Genomic DNA, 19,611 nt, shown 5'->3' with positions numbered 1-19,611 from the left:
TTTTCTGGATTCATTCTTTTGGGGCACCTTTAATTCAGAAGTGGGCTACTCTAATAAAAAGTGTTTTTTTTTTTTGTTTGACATATTAAAATTAGATTTCTTTTGGCTAAAATTAGCTCAGAATACATGCTTTTTCCTCAAAAAAAACATAATTTTTAATGTGAAACTAAAGTCTGATTACACTATACGGATTTAAATTGTAATTTGCACCAAAATACAAAAATTCAAATGTCAAAACTCAATGATGCATTCACAAAAAGACACTTTTTTTCTGGTTTATTAAAAATAAAACCCATAAATGTCCAACTTCCCTTCAGCATGTGAACAAAAAACATTTCCATCACGGTTAGTTCATGTTAGTGCAGCTTACAGTTGTTACAAAAATAAAATCTCAAAGCAAATATTACAAAGAGGAAGATTTTTCTGTCACAAAAAGCTAAAAAAACCCACTGATCAACAAAATAAAACCTTTGAAATTTGAGTTAAATTTAAGTGTTTAATAAAAACTTAAAGCACTGTTAAGTATTTTAAGATGCTGTTCGCTGCACATTCTAACCTAATACAATTTAATAAGCGTTTAAAAGTCAAATAATTAAAAAAATAAAATCCAGGATAGATAATAAACCTTTTATTTTGTCAAATTATGGTCCGATATTTCAGAAAACTTTTTATTTTAGTGTAAACTTATCCTCCAAACACACAAAACTCACTTCACACTCTCCACCTTCAATCCAAATTATTTACAATTTATCAAGTCTTTGAAAAACATAAAATTTACTTTTGTCAACAGAAAGGAACAGTATTTTCTCACATCAAGCTAGAAAAAAAATACAACTTCATTCAACTGACATTAAAGTCCAAAAGTTTGTAAAACGGGGGGGTCTAACTTTAATTCAAAATGTTACATTTTGAATGTTGTAAATAAATGTCTAATATTTCCTTAACATTTCAAATCACTGCAGATACATGTTTGAAGATTCTGTAACCCTTGTGCTATGCTGAGCATGTTTACATGATCATCTGGACCCCACAAGATACCACAAGGGTTCAATTAAAAGGTAAAGAAAAAATAACAAAAAATGAAGAAATGCACTTCAAAACAAACGAAGAATGCAAAAATATGAGTCGATTCTGTTTCTGTCTTCACATTCATGGAAACCTCGTTTGGATATTGCTGATGAGATCTTAGCTGTCTTTGTGTAACGTCTGATGAAGGTGGAGGAAAAGTGGTTTCTTTGTGAGAAGCTGCAGTTTCTTCCTCTTAAAGTCTGTTGGTTTCTTGTACCTGAAAGTTAAAAGCAGACTATTTTTAAACGTTCAATTCGCTGGGAAGAATGAGAGGAAATGTCCGTTTTAGAGAACACTCACAGCTCGATTACGAGCGGTCCGGGTTTGATCTCGTCCATCTCCAGGAAAGCGTAACATTTAGTGCTGGTGAACTTCTTTTTAGGCTTGTAGTGTTTGAATTCAAAGAAGATAGCTGCTCCTGCAATAAATAGAAAACAAAATCTTTAACACAGGCTGCTCTGTGATTTAAAGCTTATAAAAGAAAAACAAATATGCCAGATAACTATCTTAAAAAGTGTCTCAAACTTTGAATTCTAGAACAAAAAGGATTCCAGTCAGAGCCATAAACTAAACATGTTCTTCACAAAATTCAGAAATCATCTTAGCATTGCTATTATTCTCAGGTCAAAGGTTTTCGCTGACCCACAGCTTTCCTTTCACAAACTGTCCATAAAGAACCAAATCTTGGTGCTGAATAGTGCTGCCGGAAACAATTATTTTAATAGTCGACTAATCACCGATTATTTTTTCCGATTAGTCCGATTAGACTAATCGGGTCATGCCCAAAATGGATGTAAAGCACACAACTTAACCATCATTAGCTTTAAACCAACTACAAAACTAGATAAATAGCATTACCTGCAATAATGCTAGTGTGAATGGTGTAAGCTGAATGTGGCCGCTGAAGAGGGTAGTGCTGGTAGCTGAAGATGCTGAAAATGATAGCTGACAATGCTAAATTTGATAGCTAAAAAAACGCTGAAGCAAATAGCTGAAAACGCTTAGGCTGAAAGCAAGCTAAATTTTTGTTAAATGCCATAAAAATGCCTTAAAAAAATCCCAAATTAGCCAAAACAGCTAGCATGTAGCACAAATATTAGCTAAACTTTAAATTAGCCTAAAAAAAACTGAGAAAAACATAAGTTAGCCAAAATAGCTAGCATGCGGCTGAAATTTTAGCTAAACTCCAAATTAGCCTAAAAAACGGAAAGAAATCCTAAATTAGCCAAAATAGCTAGCATGTAGCTTAAATATTAGCTAAACTCCAAAATAGTCTAAAAAAATAATTTAAAAAAACTGCAAAAAATCCTAAATTAGCCAAAATAGCTAGCATGTGGCTGAAATTTTTGCTAAACTCCAAATTGGCCTAAAAAACCGAAAAAGAAAAAACCTAAATTAGCCAAAATAGCTAGCATGTAGCTTAAATATTAGCTAAACTCCAAAATAGTCCAAAAAAAAACAAAAAAAAACCTGTAAAAAATCCTAAATTAGCCAAAATATCTAGCATGTAACTGAAATATTAGCTAAACTCCAAATTAGCCTTAAAAAAAAATCCTAAATTAGCCAAAATAGCTAGCATGTAGCTTAAATATTAGCTAAACTCCAAAATAGTCTAAAAAAACAAAAATAAAAACTGTAAAAAAATCCTAAATTAGCCAAAATAGTTAGCATGTAGCTTAAATATTAGCTAAACTCCAAAATAGTCTAAAAAAACTAAAAAAAAAACTGTAAAAAAATCCTAAATTAGCCAAAATAGCTAGCACGTAGCTGAAATATTAACTAAAGTCCATAATAGCTGAAAAAAACTTTCATAAATGTAAAAACAGTCCAAAAAGTTAGCAGAAGGCCATTATAACTTTCAACTTTACTACATTCTGACTTCATATAACATAAAGTAACAACTAACAAAAACAATATGGTCCTTGCAGTCAGTAGACTGCTGCTGCGGGCCATAATTAACTGTTAAATTAATCGTGGACTATTTTAATAGTCTAGATTAGTCGACGTATCGTGGCAGCCGTATTGCTGAAGCCTCAACTAACACATGCAAAGGTGTAGATTTCTGCTTTGTCTCTTCCTCCTCCCTGCTTGTATATAAATACCTACTCTGATCACCGTTTCATCTTTTTCAGAAGCCAAACATTTTTAAAAATTTACATTTTTCTAGGACACGGTTTCTGCAAAGCAGCAGTTAATTTAGAAACTCACCTCAGTGAATTACGGAGCAACCCCGCCCCCCTTTCCTTTCCCGTTACTGAGAGCTCTCTGCTTAAGCAGAGCTTGTATCAAATCGATAATATTTTGGAGAAAGTCATGGTCCTATCATGGTCCTCCGTGCTTGACATTACAAGTAAGATAACCCTTACATATGTGTGCCTAACTTTTGTTGGAGGCTGTTACCTTTTGGTAACTTCTCCACGTGTCTCTGGATCTCCACATCCACGCAGAAGTGAATGTAGTTGTCCTCCTTTCTGGTGGCGACGGGCGTCTCCTGCACCGGATTTAGATCGACGCCGTTCACATCTGCAGGCGGAGGAACATCAGTCGTCGAAACTCAGGGAAGAAGCTTTCCTCCGCATGATCGTCTCCGTACCTTTGACGCTGACGGTCATGTAGGGGTCGATGCACTGCCCGGCATCCTTCAGCCCAATTTTCTCAATTCTTACTGTGAGTAGTGTTATGCCAGGCTCCGAGGGTAACCGTGGTAACAAGGTACCTGTAGCAGATCAAAGGTTGGGCGTTAACATCAGCGCCTTGTGATGAACTGTTTTTCTTAACTTGATTTAAAGAAATTCTTAAAAACAACACAAAATATGTTTTATTTTGTTTTTTGAGTGTTTAGAAGCTGCATTCCAGCTAGTTAATTATTTTAAACTAAGTTAAAAAATAACTTGTTGAATGTTTAACAGAAAACTAAAGAGTTCTTCATTTCATAATGTTACTTTTAAAGGAAGTTTAAATAAAAAGTGAGGCTTCATTTCTATTCTCCAGATCAGTGACACTTTCTGATGAGGAAAAAAAAAAACGTGGACTAAAAGACAAAACGCCATTTGTGAGAGACCGTACCTTGAGAAGCTGGAAATGAATCGGGCAGGCAGGGATGAGCGATGAAGACATGCACGACACCGACAGAGAGAACAAAAAACGTGCATGGTCAGAGATGAAGAGACATAAAAATAAAACATGGCGGCCAGGTGGGCGGGGTTTACCGTACCAGGAGCTCGTGACGCGAAAGCCTCGGACGCACACGCCCCCGCATCCTCATCATCGTCCAGATCGAGATCCTCTTCCTCTCCTGGAGCGAGGATTCTCCTGAACAACAAACATGTTTCTCAAAAAACTACAGAAAATGTTAATTCGTTAGAATAAACTAATTTTTTTACCTTGAGGGAACTGGCTGGACATCAAAAGGAAATTCTTTATTATAGGTAAGAATATTCTCTATTACTGCAAACAAACACAAAAAAGTAAAAAAATATATATATTTTAAAAACTAAATTTGCATACACACATTTTTTGTTGTTGTTTACTTACTGGATTCTATTTTTTTCAGGTCTTCTAATTTGAAATCCTCCTTTGACTGTGTGCACTGAGGGAAAAGCATTAAAGATCAGATCAATCAGTACATTTCTAATACATTGATTTATTTAGTCAAAGAAACAGAAACATGTTTAAATAAAAAAATATATAATAATAATAGTATTTCCAAATCAGTCTCAAAAAAACAAAGCAAACATTTAATAAATCTAAAATGGAGCAAAAACTTTATTTAAAATCACAGAACACCAAAACGCAAAGACAATAAGTGACACAAACCTGCAGACTCGCACTTCTCATCTCCAGACATGTTGCAATCTTCCCTAAAGTTTTCTGTTCAAAGAAAATAAACATAAAGGTTGTTATTAGCTGCAGAAAATAAGAACTTTCTATTTATTTGGAATGATGTTACCTTCTGCTCTTCTGTAAAATCTGTGGAACTTGTTGTGTGAATCTCTTTTTGTATTTGCCTTGCTAGACTAAACAAACGCATATAGAAAACACAGAAATGATTTGTTAACTTGTTACAATGCACGATAACTCAAATATGTTAAATACATTTAACAGAAATAATGTTTTGTCTGTTTTTTACTGGATTAAAACAAAAAAAAAGAGAAAATAACTGACAAAACGTTAAATCACCCCAGAGTCCAATGCTAAAAGTGTCAAATATAATCTTATACAAACATAGTTTTTATTCTCCTCCTGATTTGCAGCGATTTAAATAAATAAATACTCAGAAATACAATTTTATGTCATAAAATGAGAGAAAAATGACGTAAGAACATGTTAAAAATGCCATCTTCATCAGAGTGGGCTGTTAAAGAATAAAAAAAATAACTTAGAATCTTAATTTAACCCAGTTCTGTTTGTTTTTGTGAGAAATGCTGCTTTAAGTGTACCTAATGGCATTCCATACATTTGAAATTTATTCTTAAATCTGTGTTTTTGCGCCCTCTTGTGGCCACAAAAGCACTACCAGGTAAACCCGTTTCTGGCAATTATAACAAATATTAACAAATAAAGTAGATCACTTCATTAAAACAGAATTATTTGAAAGAAAAAAACACGTAAAAAATACTTTAAAAGTTTAATCTAGTTCAGTTGAATTTGTTTCGAGAAATACTGCATAAAATGTCCCTAGTGGCCTTCCATATTTTGAAATGTGTACATGTTAAGATGAAATCTGTGTCTCTGCGCCCTCCTGTGGCCAACAAAAGTATTACCATGTAAACCAGATATTAATATAACAAGTTAATTACAGCAAATACTAATTAATTAATTAGGCATATGACTTCATGAAAATGTTTGGCTTTTGAAAAGAAAAAAAATCGCGTTTCTCTCTGAACACAAAGAATCCGCCCAGAACAACGAGAGGGTGTGGCTGACTGTTTCTCAACACTCCGCGGAGCAGCTGCTGGCTCCTTTTCAGCAGAAAACACAGTGACACACATACACGGACACACGTCAACACAACACCCAAGACGAAACTGAAGCCGGGATGCAGCAACCGCACGGAGCTCTGCTGCCACATCCCGTCATGGAGGGCAGGGATGTATTTACTGCTGACAGCTGCCGGGGCAACTTCTGCCTCCCGCGGTCCTCTATCCCCGCAGCTTCCACCACAGACGGAACAAACACGCAGTCCGACTTACATTTGGTATTCATCTATCGCCTCCACTAACTGCCCCCACGAGTCAAAGTCTGAGCCCTTCCTAAAACTGGCGTGCCATTTCTGGATAGTCTTGTTTACATCAGACATTTTGTCGGGAGGAATCGTGCGGCGGCGCTCTCAGGACAGCATATCCGAGGAAGGAGGCTCATCTGCGGGGCTCCAGCGTCGGCCAGTTTGCCAGCCCGTCCAGTCCAGAGGCTCGCGCACAAACCGGTGACACCCAGACCAAGCCCTTTCAGCCTGGCCGACCCTGATGTGACATCCGCGGGCGAAAGGAAGTCCCGCCCGGAGCCTGAGGTGCGCTTGATTTGCTGCGCGGGGTCACCCGGAAGAGCGGCGAGTCCTTTATCAACAATAAAATTATTATTATTATTATTATTATTATTATTATTATTATTATTATTATTATTATTATTATTATTATTATTAATCGACTTTTTTTTTTACAAAATAAGTGTATTTATCGCATAAAACAGCAAAATAAAGTAAGTTCTAGTGTTAGACTTTTTTAACAAGCTTTTTAGTATAGTGCTTAATTTTATTTTATTGTGTCTCTAAAGTAGATGATTTAGACATATTTACAACAGCAACAAAAAACACATTTGTATTGACAAAAATATTCATGTTTGTTCACAAGATTAATTGTGCTTTAAAATATTTTTTTTTAATAATTAATACCACTGTATCTGTGGAAAAAATAATATAATGAAGTAATATTTAGGGTTTTCTCCTTTATTAAAACAAAAATATATATTTTTATTTTAAAGCGGTGTTGGTGCCTTATTTTGAAAAATCGCATGAAGACTTCCGGTGATTTCCGGTCTGTTAAAGTTGTCACATAGCTAGCAGCAGGGTTACGTTCTGTGACTGAGCAAAGCAACAGTTGTGGCGTCGTTGTACCAATTATATTCCTTTTTAAAATGAGATAATATGGAGAGTACAACCACGGAGGCTTGTTCGGTGGACGAGGAGGACTGCTCGGACTCGGAGGTGGCGTGCCTGATGAGAGTTGGAAAAAAATCCGAGTGGCTTCGCTTGTTCGAAAACACAGAGGTGCTAATGTTTGCTAACTAGCTAAACTTGCTAAAGAATAGCACAATTTTCTGTCCAGTTTTACCGCGGTTTTTGGAATTTTAAGCTGTCCGGGGTTGCTCTGTGGTTAAAGGGTGTGTTGGTTTGGTTTGCAGGTCACTGTTGGACGTGGGGTGAACGTGACGTACCAACTCCTGTCAGCGAGTTGTCCTCTGATGATCTCCAGACTGCACTGCACCTTCAAGAGGAAAGAAGACGGGCAGTGGACAGTGACGGACAAGAAGGTAAAATAAGATATAGAAATGCATACACTTGTAAATAAGACATTACATCATAACTAGACACATTTGCACAAGAAATATTGACTATTTAAGACCCACTCCAGTGAAAATAGTGTTTTTTCTAACATGTTCATGTGGCATTTTCTGACTATGGAGGACACATATAAAGATATTTTATCTTAAAATAGAATCTCTGAGTATTTATTCAGTCAAATTGCTGTAAATCAGTAGCAGACAAAACAAAAGTAGTTGGAAAAAGCCTGTAGCTGTGATGTAGATGCTACATTCTGGTTGCAAGCTCCCTCCTTTGCTTCATTCAGATCCATGTACATCTTCAGTTTCCTTCTGGCATCTGGTTTACAAAAATTGTTCTTAGGCACAGTAATCCAGCAGAAGAGTGTGTAAACGAAGGGATGATGGGAAGTGAGAGCAGGCTTACTCAGATGCGTAGTCAGTGACGATAAAGGCAAATTTTGTTTATATTTTTGATTAATTCTCCACTAGTTTGTACTTTTTCCTTGTCCCAGATCAGATTAATTGCTACACATTTGTGGTTTTAGTAGTTAAATAGTCACAACTGCACTTACGGGTGGATATTTGCTGTTTGTGGGTGAAAAATTGGCAAGATTGTAGACCCCTTGGTGAACCTGTGTTGAGAAAATGCATTTTTTTTCCTATGGGCATGCTGCAGGTGATGGCGAACACTTAACACATAAGTAAGGGTGAAGTAGGATACAGATTTTTCATTTTCCTCCATGAAGTCCTTAAAAATCCTGCTTTATTTAATGAGTTTATATTACAAAAATGCAGATAAAAATAGAAAATAACAGCTGATGTCTTTCACAGAGTCTCAACGGCGTGTGGGTCAACGGAAACCGCATACCCGCCGATGAAGCCCATCTCCTCCGGGTCGGAGACTCCGTACAGCTGGGAGTTCCTGTAATGGGATCCAGAGTGGAGTTTGACTACATCCTGGTCCAGCGTCCCCTGAAAGACATTAAACTCCACCTGGCAAAGACGCACAAAGAGGGAGCCACAGCAGCCCTCATCACTGCGAGTTCCAAGAGGAAGATGAGCGTGGAGGAAGACGAGCCTTCTACCTCAAAGCCCAAGCTGTACCGCTGCTCTTCGTCAGACAAGTCTTTAGCGAAAGCCTGCCCTCCGCCTCTAAAGAAGTGCCAGCTGCAACAGAGTCACTCCCAGCCGGAGGAGACCACGTCCAGCAGACGTGTCCAGAAGTCGAGGCAGCGCTCTGAACCTCCCTGTGACGTGGACAACCTACAGATGTAAGCTAATCTTCACTTCCATACACAAATGAAGCTAAAATGTTTGTTTTTATTTATTTATGGCACACTGTTCTGCGTCCTGATTGGTTGCTGACATTGTCAATCAATCTCACATACAGAATGAGTTCAGCTTTTCCAAATCTACCACATCCTTCAGTGGCTTAGTTTTAGAATAGATTTTAGCTTTAGTTTTCAGATCTTTGCACAGACAGACCCCAAGCTGTCTTTCTGACCTCCTGAAGCCCTACGACTGCTCGCCCTTTACGATCTGAAGCTTTGAACCTTTTAAGCGTTCCAAAAAGTCATCTTAAAACCAGAGGCGATCTTGCATTTCAGACAGTTGCCCCAAAACTCTCAACGCTCTTCCATCGTCAGTGATTGACTGTTGAGTGTTTTAAAGTCAACTGAAGACGTTTCTTTAGGGTAAAGCTTTTAGCTGGTATTTTAACTTTATTTTACCTTCCCCCAACCTTTCAGTTGCTGTCTGTCATTCGTACTTTATATTTTTCCTGTATTTATCTAATTTGTGTTATTTTTATATAGATTTGTGTTATATTTTAACTTTTGTGAAGCACTTTGTGAGTTGCTCTTTGTGAAAAGTGCTATATAAATAAAGTCTCGCTTATAAACTTATTATTATATTATTACTTACAAAGAGTTTAAACGAGAGAAAAGTGTGAAAATGTTCACGACTGTCTGAGAAAAATGTATAAAGTGTGTAGTAGTGATTATATTTACAGCCTTAAAACACCTCTAATAAAAAATAAGAATAACTTTTCATATTTGACCTATTGCGGAGGATTTTAAGAACTCGTGCTATAATTGAATCTTGAAATGATGAGTCGACCTCCAAGACAGACGTGCTGTAAAACATCTGTGGGGGCGTGTCCTGACAGCAGCGCCATTTCCCACCCAAAGTATCTTTACCTTTAGGAATATCACAGACTGTGAACGACTACAATAACTACACAGAGCAAAGATTTACTATTAACAACGCGCTGTTTTAAATGACTTTTCTGATGGTGCATGATGGTAACTTATGTCATCCAGAGGTGGAAGCCACTCCCCAAACTGAATAAATGGTTTATTAAAGCAATAAAAACAAAGAAAAAAACATTTAAATGATTCATCTAATGGATTTGAGATACAAATTGATTAGAAAATAAATAAATAAATAAATAAAACAAAGTGATGCTATCTTCTTGACATTGTAAAACAAAATAATTGCTCTGAGGATGTGAGAGCTTCATCCACTGTTAGAAAAAACATAAAACTCGTCCTTTTCTCTTAGCTTTAAGTCGTTTTTACCATTTTCCGCACGTTTGAATGTAATTTTATGGTGTTTTTGCTTAATGCAAAAATGTGTATTCGGTGACTTTTATAACGATGACTATTTTTAGTATTTTTATTTTATTATGTAAAGCACTTGGAGGTGTTGTCCAACAGGAAAAATATAAATAAAGTTGAATTTGCATTTTGAATTTGAACCCATTCATCCATTAAATATGAGGACAGTCAAATAGATCTTTGATTAACTGCTGTAAAGGGAGTTTAGAGAATAAAACTTATATAATTTTTTGCCCAATTGCCAAAAATAACCCGTTTGAAGCTCTGATAACAAGTTTCCGTGATCTTTTTTATTCAAATTAATTTGCATTTATTCTTCTCTTGTGTCTAGAATTACATTTATAGATTTACCATTTTTACTGCTACTTCAGCTCAAATCTTTTTAAACATTTTAAGGAAAATCATTAAATCACATTAATTGAATTTTCCCTGCAGGTACAGTCAGAACATTCTGCTGTTACGGCAGCAGGTGGACGACACCCAGAGACGGGTGGCATCTCTGGGGGGAGAAGACGAGCCGGGCGACCCGCTGGTCCGGGAGCAGGTCCAGGAGCTGCAGAGTCAGCTGGGAACTCTCCGTTCCAAAATGCACCAGATGGAGACCTTAAAGAAGTCCTTCAGTGAAAGGAAGTGGCCAGAGGTGAGGGGGGGGGGTCGGTGTGTTTTATAAGCGGGATGTGAAGTGAAATATTGTGGAAATAAAGAAGCATTTTTGTGTGTTTAGCATCAGAAATCACAGCAGGAAGAGCAAATGAGAAAGCAGTTGAACGACGCCTTGCAAGAGGTAAGATGCATCATTTTTTGTTTGTTTGTGAGAAGTGACCATTTTAAGGATAAAATGTTTTCATTCCCAGCAAAAGAAAGTGATCGTTGAACACGCCCTTTCTCGACAAGCCTTCGAAAAGATTCTCTCCGCCAAAAACAAAGAGCTGGAAGCGACGAAAGTATGTTGAAAATCATTTTATTCATCTTCTGCCTCCGATTATGACCTTCCAATCATAACAAACCCTCAGGAGGAGAAGGAAAGGGCGCGGGCTCAGAAAGACGAAGTGGTCACACAAATGACGGAAGTCCTGGAGAACGAGCTTCAGTGCATCATCTGCTCCGAACTCTTCATCGAGGTGAGCTCAGTCGTCAGATTCACCTGAAAATGAGAACCGTTTAAATGACGGATGTGTTTCTGCAGGCGGTCACCCTGAACTGCGCCCACAGCTTCTGCTCCTACTGCATCAACCAGTGGCGCAAAAAGAAGGAGGAGTGTCCCATCTGCCGACAGGCCATCACGTCCCAAAGCCGCTGCCTGGCTCTGGACAACTTCATCGAGCGCATGATGGAGAACCTGAGCCTGGACGTCAAGGAGAAGAGACAAAGCATCATCAACGAGAGGAAAGGTGAGAGGTGCGTTTGGGATGCTCGTCTGGACCGGAACCATTTCGAGTGTTCACATAGAGGCGTTAAAAGACACTTTTGTTTGTTTTCTTCAGGTGAGCAGGTCTGTGAAAGCAGAATCCAATCAGGTAAGGGGTTAATAAGTGTGTGGAACTTACTTTAGAATGCACTTACCACTCAAGATAATAACGGTACGTTCCATTTTCAAGACGTTTCTGAATATAGGGGACTGTGAGATACAAATGATACAAACCTGCAGCATCCATACGAGTCAGGTGACTCAGGCATTTACCTGGAATAATTTTGGAAACCTTAGAATAATTTTTTACCATGCTGATATCTTTTTTCCACCTAAAAATAGACAAAAGAACTTTGTTCAAGGAGTATTTATTTGTTTTTTTATCCCTTTACATATAATTGACCAGCCTCTGGATCTCCGGCGAGCCGCTACAACCCTCCAGAGAGCACACTAGCGGCATTTACGTGGTCACAAGTAATCCAAATAAACGCCTGATCAGAATAAAAATGCGTGATGTAAACACGCAGGGCCGACCCTAAGGATAGGCGGCCGCCTAGGGCGCCATCTGGTGGAGGGGGCTCCAGATAACAGTGATTATATATCATTTATTTTTTTAAACAGTTTGATGCACCACTCATTTTATGTAATCTTTATGTATCTAATAGGTCTTCTGTATAACTTTAAAGATGAAAAAAATAATAGTAGGAAACGCATAGCAGAGGTTTTTCTGTTACTGTTTCTCCAGTCGCCCTTTTTTTCCCCGGAGCGACGGCTAACTCTACGTCTCTGTTTTCCTGCAGCCAACGCCACGGAGGTGATGGTGATCCACGATGACGACAGCACCAGCGACAGCAGCAGCAGCGACAGCAGCAGCTTGGAGAGCGACGGAAGCATGCTGTCCATTTTTAGCAGCTCCAGCTCTGTGTTCACCGTGGAGACGGAAAACAGCGACGATTTAGAGTTTGAGATCTCCGACGATCTTGAAGATTAACCGTCGCATGGAAGGACTCCACCCACTGCAATAAAAGCGCTTGGGATCTTTAGTTTACACTAAGAACACTTTGGTCTCATCATGGGGAAACTTCCTGTTGCTTTTGTTTCTTTTTGTAAAGTTATTTGTGTAGTTGACTTGTTTTTCAGTGAAAAGATTAAAGTTTCTTCCTGATCACTTTTACCATTTTTCTTCATAAGCTTTCAACTTTTTCATGTTGCTTTTTTACAAAATATTTTCTTGGATTCAAACTTTGTGACTTTTCTACACAACATATACCCTGAAAAGTTCCTAACTAACATAAACGGGGTGGGAATATTTCTATGGATGTTTTTTTTTCTACCCATAATTCAAAGTAATATGCAATTTGAAGATTATGGCACCAAAAATTCATCACAATTTAAATTGTAATTTTTCAGGGTGAAATCTAAATAACTTTAAATTTATGGGTTAAAAAAAAATCCACCTAAAAGTTCAGATTGTCATTTTAAACATTCCTTTAAAAAATAAGATCTGATACTTTATATTTTTCTTTTTATAGTCAAGCTGGTTCAGAGGCATAGCTTTTTGGAATATAAAAATGACTTTCTAATCCTTTAAACGTCTAGTATCCGTTGTGAGATGCTTAAATTTTGGAGCAACAAAAAAAAAATTAAATCATTTTATTAAAGTTGTGCATTTTTTAGATTAAAAAAAGTCAATTTTAGTGCCAGAATTGTTACTGAGATTACTGAGATAAAAATTGTTATTTGTATGAATTATTTCACAATAAAATAAAATCTTGAACTTAGAGTTGCAAAATAATGCACAAATGAGAAATATAAGTTGTTTTGTTAGGTTGAAGTGAGTCTGCCAGTGTGAGTTTACCTCCTGATGTCATGAGTGTTGGGGAGGCATTTTCTATCCCCCGATTTCACATGGAGGACAGTGACTGATGCCTTATTACTCCGTCTGACCCAAAATCAGTTCTGCGCCGCGCTCATGATGCTGATGACAGGAATATGACAAGCATGCGTGATGCATCCTGATTAGGGTGGTCCATAAAAACACACAAACAAATAAATTTCATAAATTCCTGGATTTGAACCCTGCAAACCTTGACCATACAGGCAAAGGCTACAGGGTTAAAATTCCAGGCAAATCTGAGATATTTTAGAGGTTGCACAAGCCGCTTGAAGTTCCAAGACTTTTCGCTCAAATAGCAAAAGCATGTCGGTTTGTCGCAATATAATGTCTTATGTGCTGTTAGTGATCCAGTATATATGTACTCATCATACTGTCCATTCTACCACTTTCATTATATACTCCATTATATTTCTTTAATAAGCCAAAAACCACTGCACCACTTGTAGAGTTGTATCAGTTTAGCAGTGGCAGAACAGGACTGACAAAACTGTCAAATCACCAACAAAGAAAGAACACAATTATGCATTTTGTCAAATGTCTAACCCTGTAACAAGAAAACAGGCTGAGAGGAAAAGTTTTTTAACCTAGTCAAAGGACATATGGAGTGGTGTGAGAAGCTTGAGCACTGAGTCTGTGACAGTTCATCATTACAGTTATTGTTGGTAGGTACAGATATTATTTTCATTTCTTATGGTAACTTCGTCAAACACCATAATGTTTTCCTTCAGTACTGTTTATATTTATTATTAACCTCAACAGTGCACATTGGACTTATTGTATTTTTTATCAGTTACAGCAATCGATGATGGCATCCTGCAGCAGTCAAGATACCACTGAGAAAAAAACAAGAGCCAAAACAACAATCTGGTTGATTGGTCCAGTAAATGAAACTGTTGAGCAAAGAACAAAACTCCCCACTCTTCGAGAAACACTTGCAGTCTTTTTTTATTATCATAAAGACCAGAAAATGACATTGAAGGAGAGTGCATGCCATGCAGTTGCAGAAGTGATCGAATTCTGGAGGAGAAACTGATGTTCTTACTGATTTATATTATCCAGCGCTTATGGTAGATGGGCCGTTTTTCTATGACATTGTGCAACCTCTAAATGTTGTTTATTTTACCTAAAAATTTTATGTGTTAACTAAAATGGGTAGTAGACCAAAATGCATTGCTCAAATTAGGTGAAAAAAGGAAAAATGTTTTTTGGGCCACCCTAATCCTGATGCATTCACTTCCCTGCGCCTCTTTGTTTACAAAAGCATCTCTAGTTTTATTGTGAAAGGAACTTTTTGTGCTTTAGCAATATATCTACTGGATAATGTTTGAGCTGCAGCTTTCTTAAATTAAACGCCTACTCACATTCTTTTCCTAACCTTAAATTTCACCACATTTTTAATTGTTATTCCCCTTTTTTATTTTTTACATCTACTTATACCAACTTGGTTTATGCATAAAAATAATTCTGCAGAAAGGTTGTGATTTTTTTATGAACAAACCCAGCATGAGTTGCGTTTTTCCCCGCCTGAAATGGAGCTAAGCGCCAACTTCATGTTGTTGTTTACATGACAGATGGATTCACTCAAGTGATTTCTCATCTAAAAGGCACATGATCCATTTCCAAGGCCCATCTGGTAGTTTATTAGTCTTCTCTTCGCTCTCAGATCATCTCATTTTGGCCTAATGTAAGCACTCTCTACTGTCAATATTCTTAGTTCTTGCTTTTAAAATGATAATGGATTTATTTATGTACATGATTTATTAATTTTAGTCGTATTCCATCAATAAATAATAATTATTTCAGTAATTAATTGAAATTTGATCAATTTATATACATTTTGAATTAAATTAATCCATATGTTTATATAAAATATAATAAGAAGAAACATTTTTATGCAATCGATTTATTTAAAGTGTTTCTTACGATAATAATAAAGTTTAAATCATTTTGCGTAGCATTAAAGATTAAACAAATGTAACGATTTTTTGTTTAAATTGCAATATTTGAAATCGATAACTCTTATATTTTAATATTATTGTGTATTTTATAACTGTTTTCCCAGAAAACAACTTTCAACATGCCAGCAGTTTGCAGAACACAAAATAACATACAATAATTATGCATTTTTTTCTTTCTGATCAATATATATATATATATATATATATATATATGTATATATATATATATATATATATATATACATTAAATGAGATATATAAACAATTCCATTAAAAAAATCCTGATTATGCAAAAAAATATGCTTTTTTTTAGAATTAATTAAAATTATTTTCTATTAACTTCTATTAACTTCTGTGTAAAGCTTGATTTACATATTTTAGTAAATCCCTCTTATCATTAAAATATATTAATCAAGTAAAATGAAAAGAAAAAGATATAATTTAATTTTTTTAAGCACTTAAGGGAGAAATAACAGCAGCCCTTGAAGTAGATCCTGTTCTGGAGTCAGTAGTTTTCATGGACGTTTGAGAACTGTGAACTCTGTCGGAATTATTAATTATTTTTCGATTGTGTATCTATCATAGTGAAATATAGTTCAAATTATCCCAATATAATCCTAGTATCTTAGCCTAACTACTTATTTTAAGGCATGTTCTGTGTAAAGTGCTCATTAATTTCGAAGTAGCTACAGAAATTCCTCATTAGCTTGTAGGCGGTGGCGCTAAAGCTGAAATTTCCTTAAAACCTCAAACTACACACGGAAGATTCGATTTCCATGGCAACAACCGGAAGTTTCCATTACAGGATCCGGGGGGTTTTGTTTACCTTCGTAAAAGTGAGTTTATTGGTCTTCTTTTTGATTAAATGTCTGTTTATCTTTACTAAAATGAACTTTGGAGAATTATTTAATATTATAATCATTATAATGTTATTGTATAAACTTAAATTACTTACTTCAAGTACTTAAATAGACCTTTTTTGCTTTAAAGCAAAAATGGTCTAAGTAGCCTAGCTAAATAGCTTGTTACTGTCTCTGGTTTCTGACGTGTTTAGTTTCTATTTTTTCATGTTTATTGTTTGTAAACTTGATTTATATTTAACAGCTATAAAAAATAAAACATGAGGAGGATCATTGCTGAAGATCCAGACTGGTCCATCACCACCGTGCCCAACTTATCCATCATCTGCCTGCAAATCATTGTGAATAACTTTGAAAGTAAGTGTAATTTTCTGCAGCATTGTTTCCCAAAATAGGAGTGCACACTGCCTCTCTGTTTATAGGAAACCCGATATTTGAGACGCTCACAGCAGCCCAGAAGGAGTTCCTGCAGGAGAGACTGTCCCCCTCCCTTCCTCTGCATGTGACCGCCGGCGTGCTCCCTGAGGGCCCCTACTGGAGGCGCTGTAGCCAGCAGAAGTTTGCCTTCTGTGACGTCTCCGTTTATGGCCACAGCTGGAAACGAATGTTCTTGGAGAGGCACTTGGAGAACCTCATAGAGCTTTTCATCCCAAATGCGTCCGACCCGCAGGCTGTTCTCGACGTGGCGTCAGTTTGCGACAAATACGTCAAGCGTCTGAACGTCTCGCAGCTTCTGGTTCCTGTCGTGAAACCTCAGAGGAAGAGCGAGGAGAAGGATCACAACTTTATTTTAAAGAGGGACATGTTTTTCATGGACCACTTTGACTTTAACATCCTTCTTCAGAGGCTGACAAACCTGGAGGAGCTCCACCTGACGTATAGAATCAAGCAGTGTGGCATGAACTTTATGTGGAATATGTTTGAGATGACGAACAGAGACTGTGAATCCCTCGCCAAGGCTCTCCAGTCCTGTAAGACCCTGAAGGTATCAGTTATTCTTTGTGTTTTACAACTTTTAATACCCCTTAAAGCTTCATTTTGTAAGTTTGTGTGTCTTTAAGTATCATTTAAGTGGTTCTAAAAGTTACAATTCTTATTTAATTGGTATTAATTCTCTAAATTAAGCTTTTTAGGCTCCATCAAAGCCATGTGGACGACAGAAAGTGTCAGCTCCTGGTGAAACACCTCGTGGACCACCCCTCCCTGACAGAACTCGACTTTTCTCACAACAGGATTGGAGACGGTGGAGCCAGAGCCATCGGGCAGCTGCTCGCCAGGAGCAAACTGCAGACTCTCAACTTGAGCAACAACCTTATTAGCTGCCAGGGGGCCAAATCCATAGCTCTGGCCTTATCTAAGATCTGCACTCTCGAGTCCCTTAATCTGCTTCTCAACATGATAAAGGATGACGGAGGTCAGGCCATTGCCAAAGCCTTGCTGAACAACACAACTCTGCGCAACCTCAACCTGGGAGGCAATGATCTGACTTCAGTCACCGCTGAGGCTGTGTCTGAAATGCTCACAGAAAACAAAACTCTGCAAAGCCTTAATCTGTCCTGCAACCAGCTCTGCGGCGTAAGTACATCTGGAACATCGGGGCAGAAACAGTCAGGGTTGCTGCGAGGATTCTCAATTATTTATCGATGAGTGCAGAAGACAGGCAGTAATGGAAAGAACAGGAAGTGGGTTTTTGTACAATAAAAAATAGATTTACAGCTCTGCTGCTACACAGTTCATGGTATCCGTGACTGAAGTGATCTGGTGGATCAAAAGTCATCCACGCAGCAGAAATGAAGCCATCAATACTTCTGACCTTGGTCTGAAGTATTAAAGAAAAACACACTTTGAATTAAGAAAAAAAAGCTTAATAAGATAAAATAATTTAAAATGTTATTTCGTTTTCTCATTGTTTGATTTTTTGCAGATTGGAGGTGAGGCTTTGGTGGCGGCGTTGTCGCAGAACTCCACAATAAAAGAATGTGACGTCCACCTGAGCCAAGTTGGTGATCAGAGATCTCTCCTCATCAATAAACTGCTGTGGGCCAGACAGAGTTCGCCGTTAAAAACACAACTCAGCCGAAGCAAATGGGACACCTAAAAAACGAATTATCCTGAAGAATAAAATTCAACCCCAAGATCTAAAGTCTGACTTTATTATTTCCACTCCATCTTCTGATTTATAAAACTATTTACTGCCCTATAATCAAAGCATGATGTTTAAAGATGAACACAAATGTATCTTTTGAAAAAGCATGTTTGGAGTTTAGTCTGGAGTTTACTTATAATGAAACATTTTTCCTTATTTTATTTTTTTAAATCAAAGCAAAAGTAAACCCTGATTTAAACTCTTAAAAAATTCGGCTTTTTTTATTTGAAAAAGAAATATATTTTAGGTTTATCTTGTAGATTTATTAGTAATGAAAGTCAAACTCCTTCACAAACACCAGGATCCTGACTACATTACCCATAATGCCCCAAAAATCCATCAAGCACTTCATAGCTTACCAAAACGGAAACATTTTGACAGATGTTTGAGTGCTGTTTACCACAGAAAATCAATTTAAAGTCAGTAAACACAACCAGAATTCACATTAAGATGCACTTTCTACTTTTGAATAAAAAAAGCAAGGATTTTAATTCTGAAAAAAACATGATAATGGTCACTTTATTTGCTCTGGTTCATTTATTTTTTATTTAGATTTATACATTTCTGGTTGAGATGTGGAGGTTTTATGTGTGTATGTTTGTCATCACGACTGACATTCACTACTACATTCTCTGCATTAAGATGATTTTATGTGGTCTTTAATTTTGAAAGAAAGTCATGTAGACCTCTAAACAATTAGAAACTAATTCATATATTTTTTAAATGCTATTCTCTCCTTATGTTTCTGTTTTTATGCTTGAAAAGACAAATGTATTTATCATAATAGTAACAATAACATGAATAGTGTATTCTTTTTCTAAAGGGTGAAATCAGACTTTGTGGCTCCTATTGGGATGTTGGCAGTAAGAAATCCTCCAGAATGGCTCTTTAACTGTTGAAGAATGCAGACCCCTGCTCTAGAATAACATAAAATCAGCTAACATGCTGTTATTTTAAATAATTTCAAATAAAAATGCTTCAGTTGGTGTTCAGAATTTTCCTTAGAGAAAACCTTTACTCCTCTCTGTTTCATCCACCAGCTGCCTCACCATCTTATTGTACATTTTTAAATGATTGGCAGCAAATAATAACTTTTTTTTTTACACATGAAAATAT

General features: G+C 36.8%; 3 protein-coding genes across 6 annotated transcripts; 2 read left to right on the top strand and 1 right to left on the bottom strand.

Moving 5' to 3' along the window:
• Positions 1 to 261: 261 nt before the first annotated feature.
• Positions 262 to 6,597, bottom strand: aida (axin interactor, dorsalization associated). Of its 2 annotated transcripts, XM_024290575.2 has the most exons (11): positions 6,261 to 6,595; positions 5,018 to 5,084; positions 4,885 to 4,938; positions 4,603 to 4,657; positions 4,452 to 4,515; positions 4,283 to 4,380; positions 4,135 to 4,143; positions 3,662 to 3,784; positions 3,469 to 3,591; positions 1,369 to 1,486; positions 262 to 1,285 (listed from the first exon to the last, which is right to left on the bottom strand). In XM_024290575.2, the coding sequence occupies exons 1-11, from the start codon at positions 6,365 to 6,367 to the stop codon at positions 1,186 to 1,188; spliced, it is 918 nt and encodes a 305-aa protein (XP_024146343.1). In that variant the 5' UTR covers positions 6,368 to 6,595; the 3' UTR covers positions 262 to 1,185. The 2 variants fall into 2 exon arrangements, with proteins under 2 accessions (XP_024146343.1, XP_024146344.1); XM_024290576.2 differs by lacking the exon at positions 4,135 to 4,143 and having other exon boundaries at positions 6,261 to 6,597.
• Positions 6,598 to 7,081: 484 nt separating this feature from the next.
• On the top strand, positions 7,082 to 12,808 carry rnf8 (ring finger protein 8, E3 ubiquitin protein ligase). 3 transcript variants are annotated; one of them, XM_024291776.2, is made up of 10 exons: positions 7,082 to 7,333; positions 7,468 to 7,596; positions 8,440 to 8,879; positions 10,662 to 10,866; positions 10,951 to 11,010; positions 11,081 to 11,170; positions 11,240 to 11,347; positions 11,413 to 11,617; positions 11,711 to 11,743; positions 12,435 to 12,808. In XM_024291776.2, the coding sequence occupies exons 1-10, from the start codon at positions 7,211 to 7,213 to the stop codon at positions 12,623 to 12,625; spliced, it is 1,584 nt and encodes a 527-aa protein (XP_024147544.1). In that variant the 5' UTR covers positions 7,082 to 7,210; the 3' UTR covers positions 12,626 to 12,808. The 3 variants fall into 3 exon arrangements, with proteins under 3 accessions (XP_024147544.1, XP_024147546.1, XP_024147545.1); XM_024291778.2 differs by having other exon boundaries at positions 11,413 to 11,624; positions 12,435 to 12,547; XM_024291777.2 differs by lacking the exon at positions 11,711 to 11,743.
• Positions 12,809 to 16,246: 3,438 nt separating this feature from the next.
• Positions 16,247 to 18,492, top strand: tcte1 (t-complex-associated-testis-expressed 1). The gene is made up of 5 exons (XM_024290407.2): positions 16,247 to 16,325; positions 16,594 to 16,706; positions 16,772 to 17,334; positions 17,475 to 17,924; positions 18,274 to 18,492. Exons 2-5 carry the CDS (start codon positions 16,610 to 16,612, stop codon positions 18,445 to 18,447), a joined length of 1,284 nt encoding a protein of 427 aa, XP_024146175.1. The 5' UTR covers positions 16,247 to 16,325; positions 16,594 to 16,609; the 3' UTR covers positions 18,448 to 18,492.
• Positions 18,493 to 19,611: the final 1,119 nt, after the last annotated feature.

The sequence above is a fragment of the Oryzias melastigma genome, linkage group LG24 (assembly GCF_002922805.2).
Source record: "Oryzias melastigma strain HK-1 linkage group LG24, ASM292280v2, whole genome shotgun sequence".
NCBI classification, from domain to species: Eukaryota; Metazoa; Chordata; class Actinopteri; order Beloniformes; family Adrianichthyidae; genus Oryzias; species Oryzias melastigma.
Note: the sequence above shows the minus strand (reverse complement) of the source record. Positions and strands in the feature narration are given on the sequence as shown.

Excerpts from the sequence above, each read along its gene's own strand:
- tcte1 (XM_024290407.2), top strand. The coding sequence starts at position 16,610 with ATGAGGAGGATCATTGCTGAAGATCCAGACTGGTCCATCACCACCGTG. Across the intron at positions 16,707-16,771 it reads CATTGTGAATAACTTTGAAA|GAAACCCGATATTTGAGACG; the intron begins GTAAGTGTAATT and ends CTCTGTTTATAG. Across the intron at positions 17,335-17,474 it reads AGTCCTGTAAGACCCTGAAG|CTTTTTAGGCTCCATCAAAG; the intron begins GTATCAGTTATT and ends CTCTAAATTAAG.
- aida (XM_024290575.2), bottom strand. The coding sequence starts at position 6,367 with ATGTCTGATGTAAACAAGACTATCCAGAAATGGCACGCCAGTTTTAGG. Across the intron at positions 1,487-3,468 it reads CGTGGAGAAGTTACCAAAAG|GAGCAGCTATCTTCTTTGAA; the intron begins GTAACAGCCTCC and ends TATTTATTGCAG. Across the intron at positions 1,286-1,368 it reads GGACCGCTCGTAATCGAGCT|GTACAAGAAACCAACAGACT; the intron begins GTGAGTGTTCTC and ends TTTAACTTTCAG.
- rnf8 (XM_024291776.2), top strand. The coding sequence starts at position 7,211 with ATGGAGAGTACAACCACGGAGGCTTGTTCGGTGGACGAGGAGGACTGC. Across the intron at positions 7,334-7,467 it reads GCTTGTTCGAAAACACAGAG|GTCACTGTTGGACGTGGGGT; the intron begins GTGCTAATGTTT and ends TTTGGTTTGCAG. Across the intron at positions 8,880-10,661 it reads GACGTGGACAACCTACAGAT|GTACAGTCAGAACATTCTGC; the intron begins GTAAGCTAATCT and ends TTTTCCCTGCAG.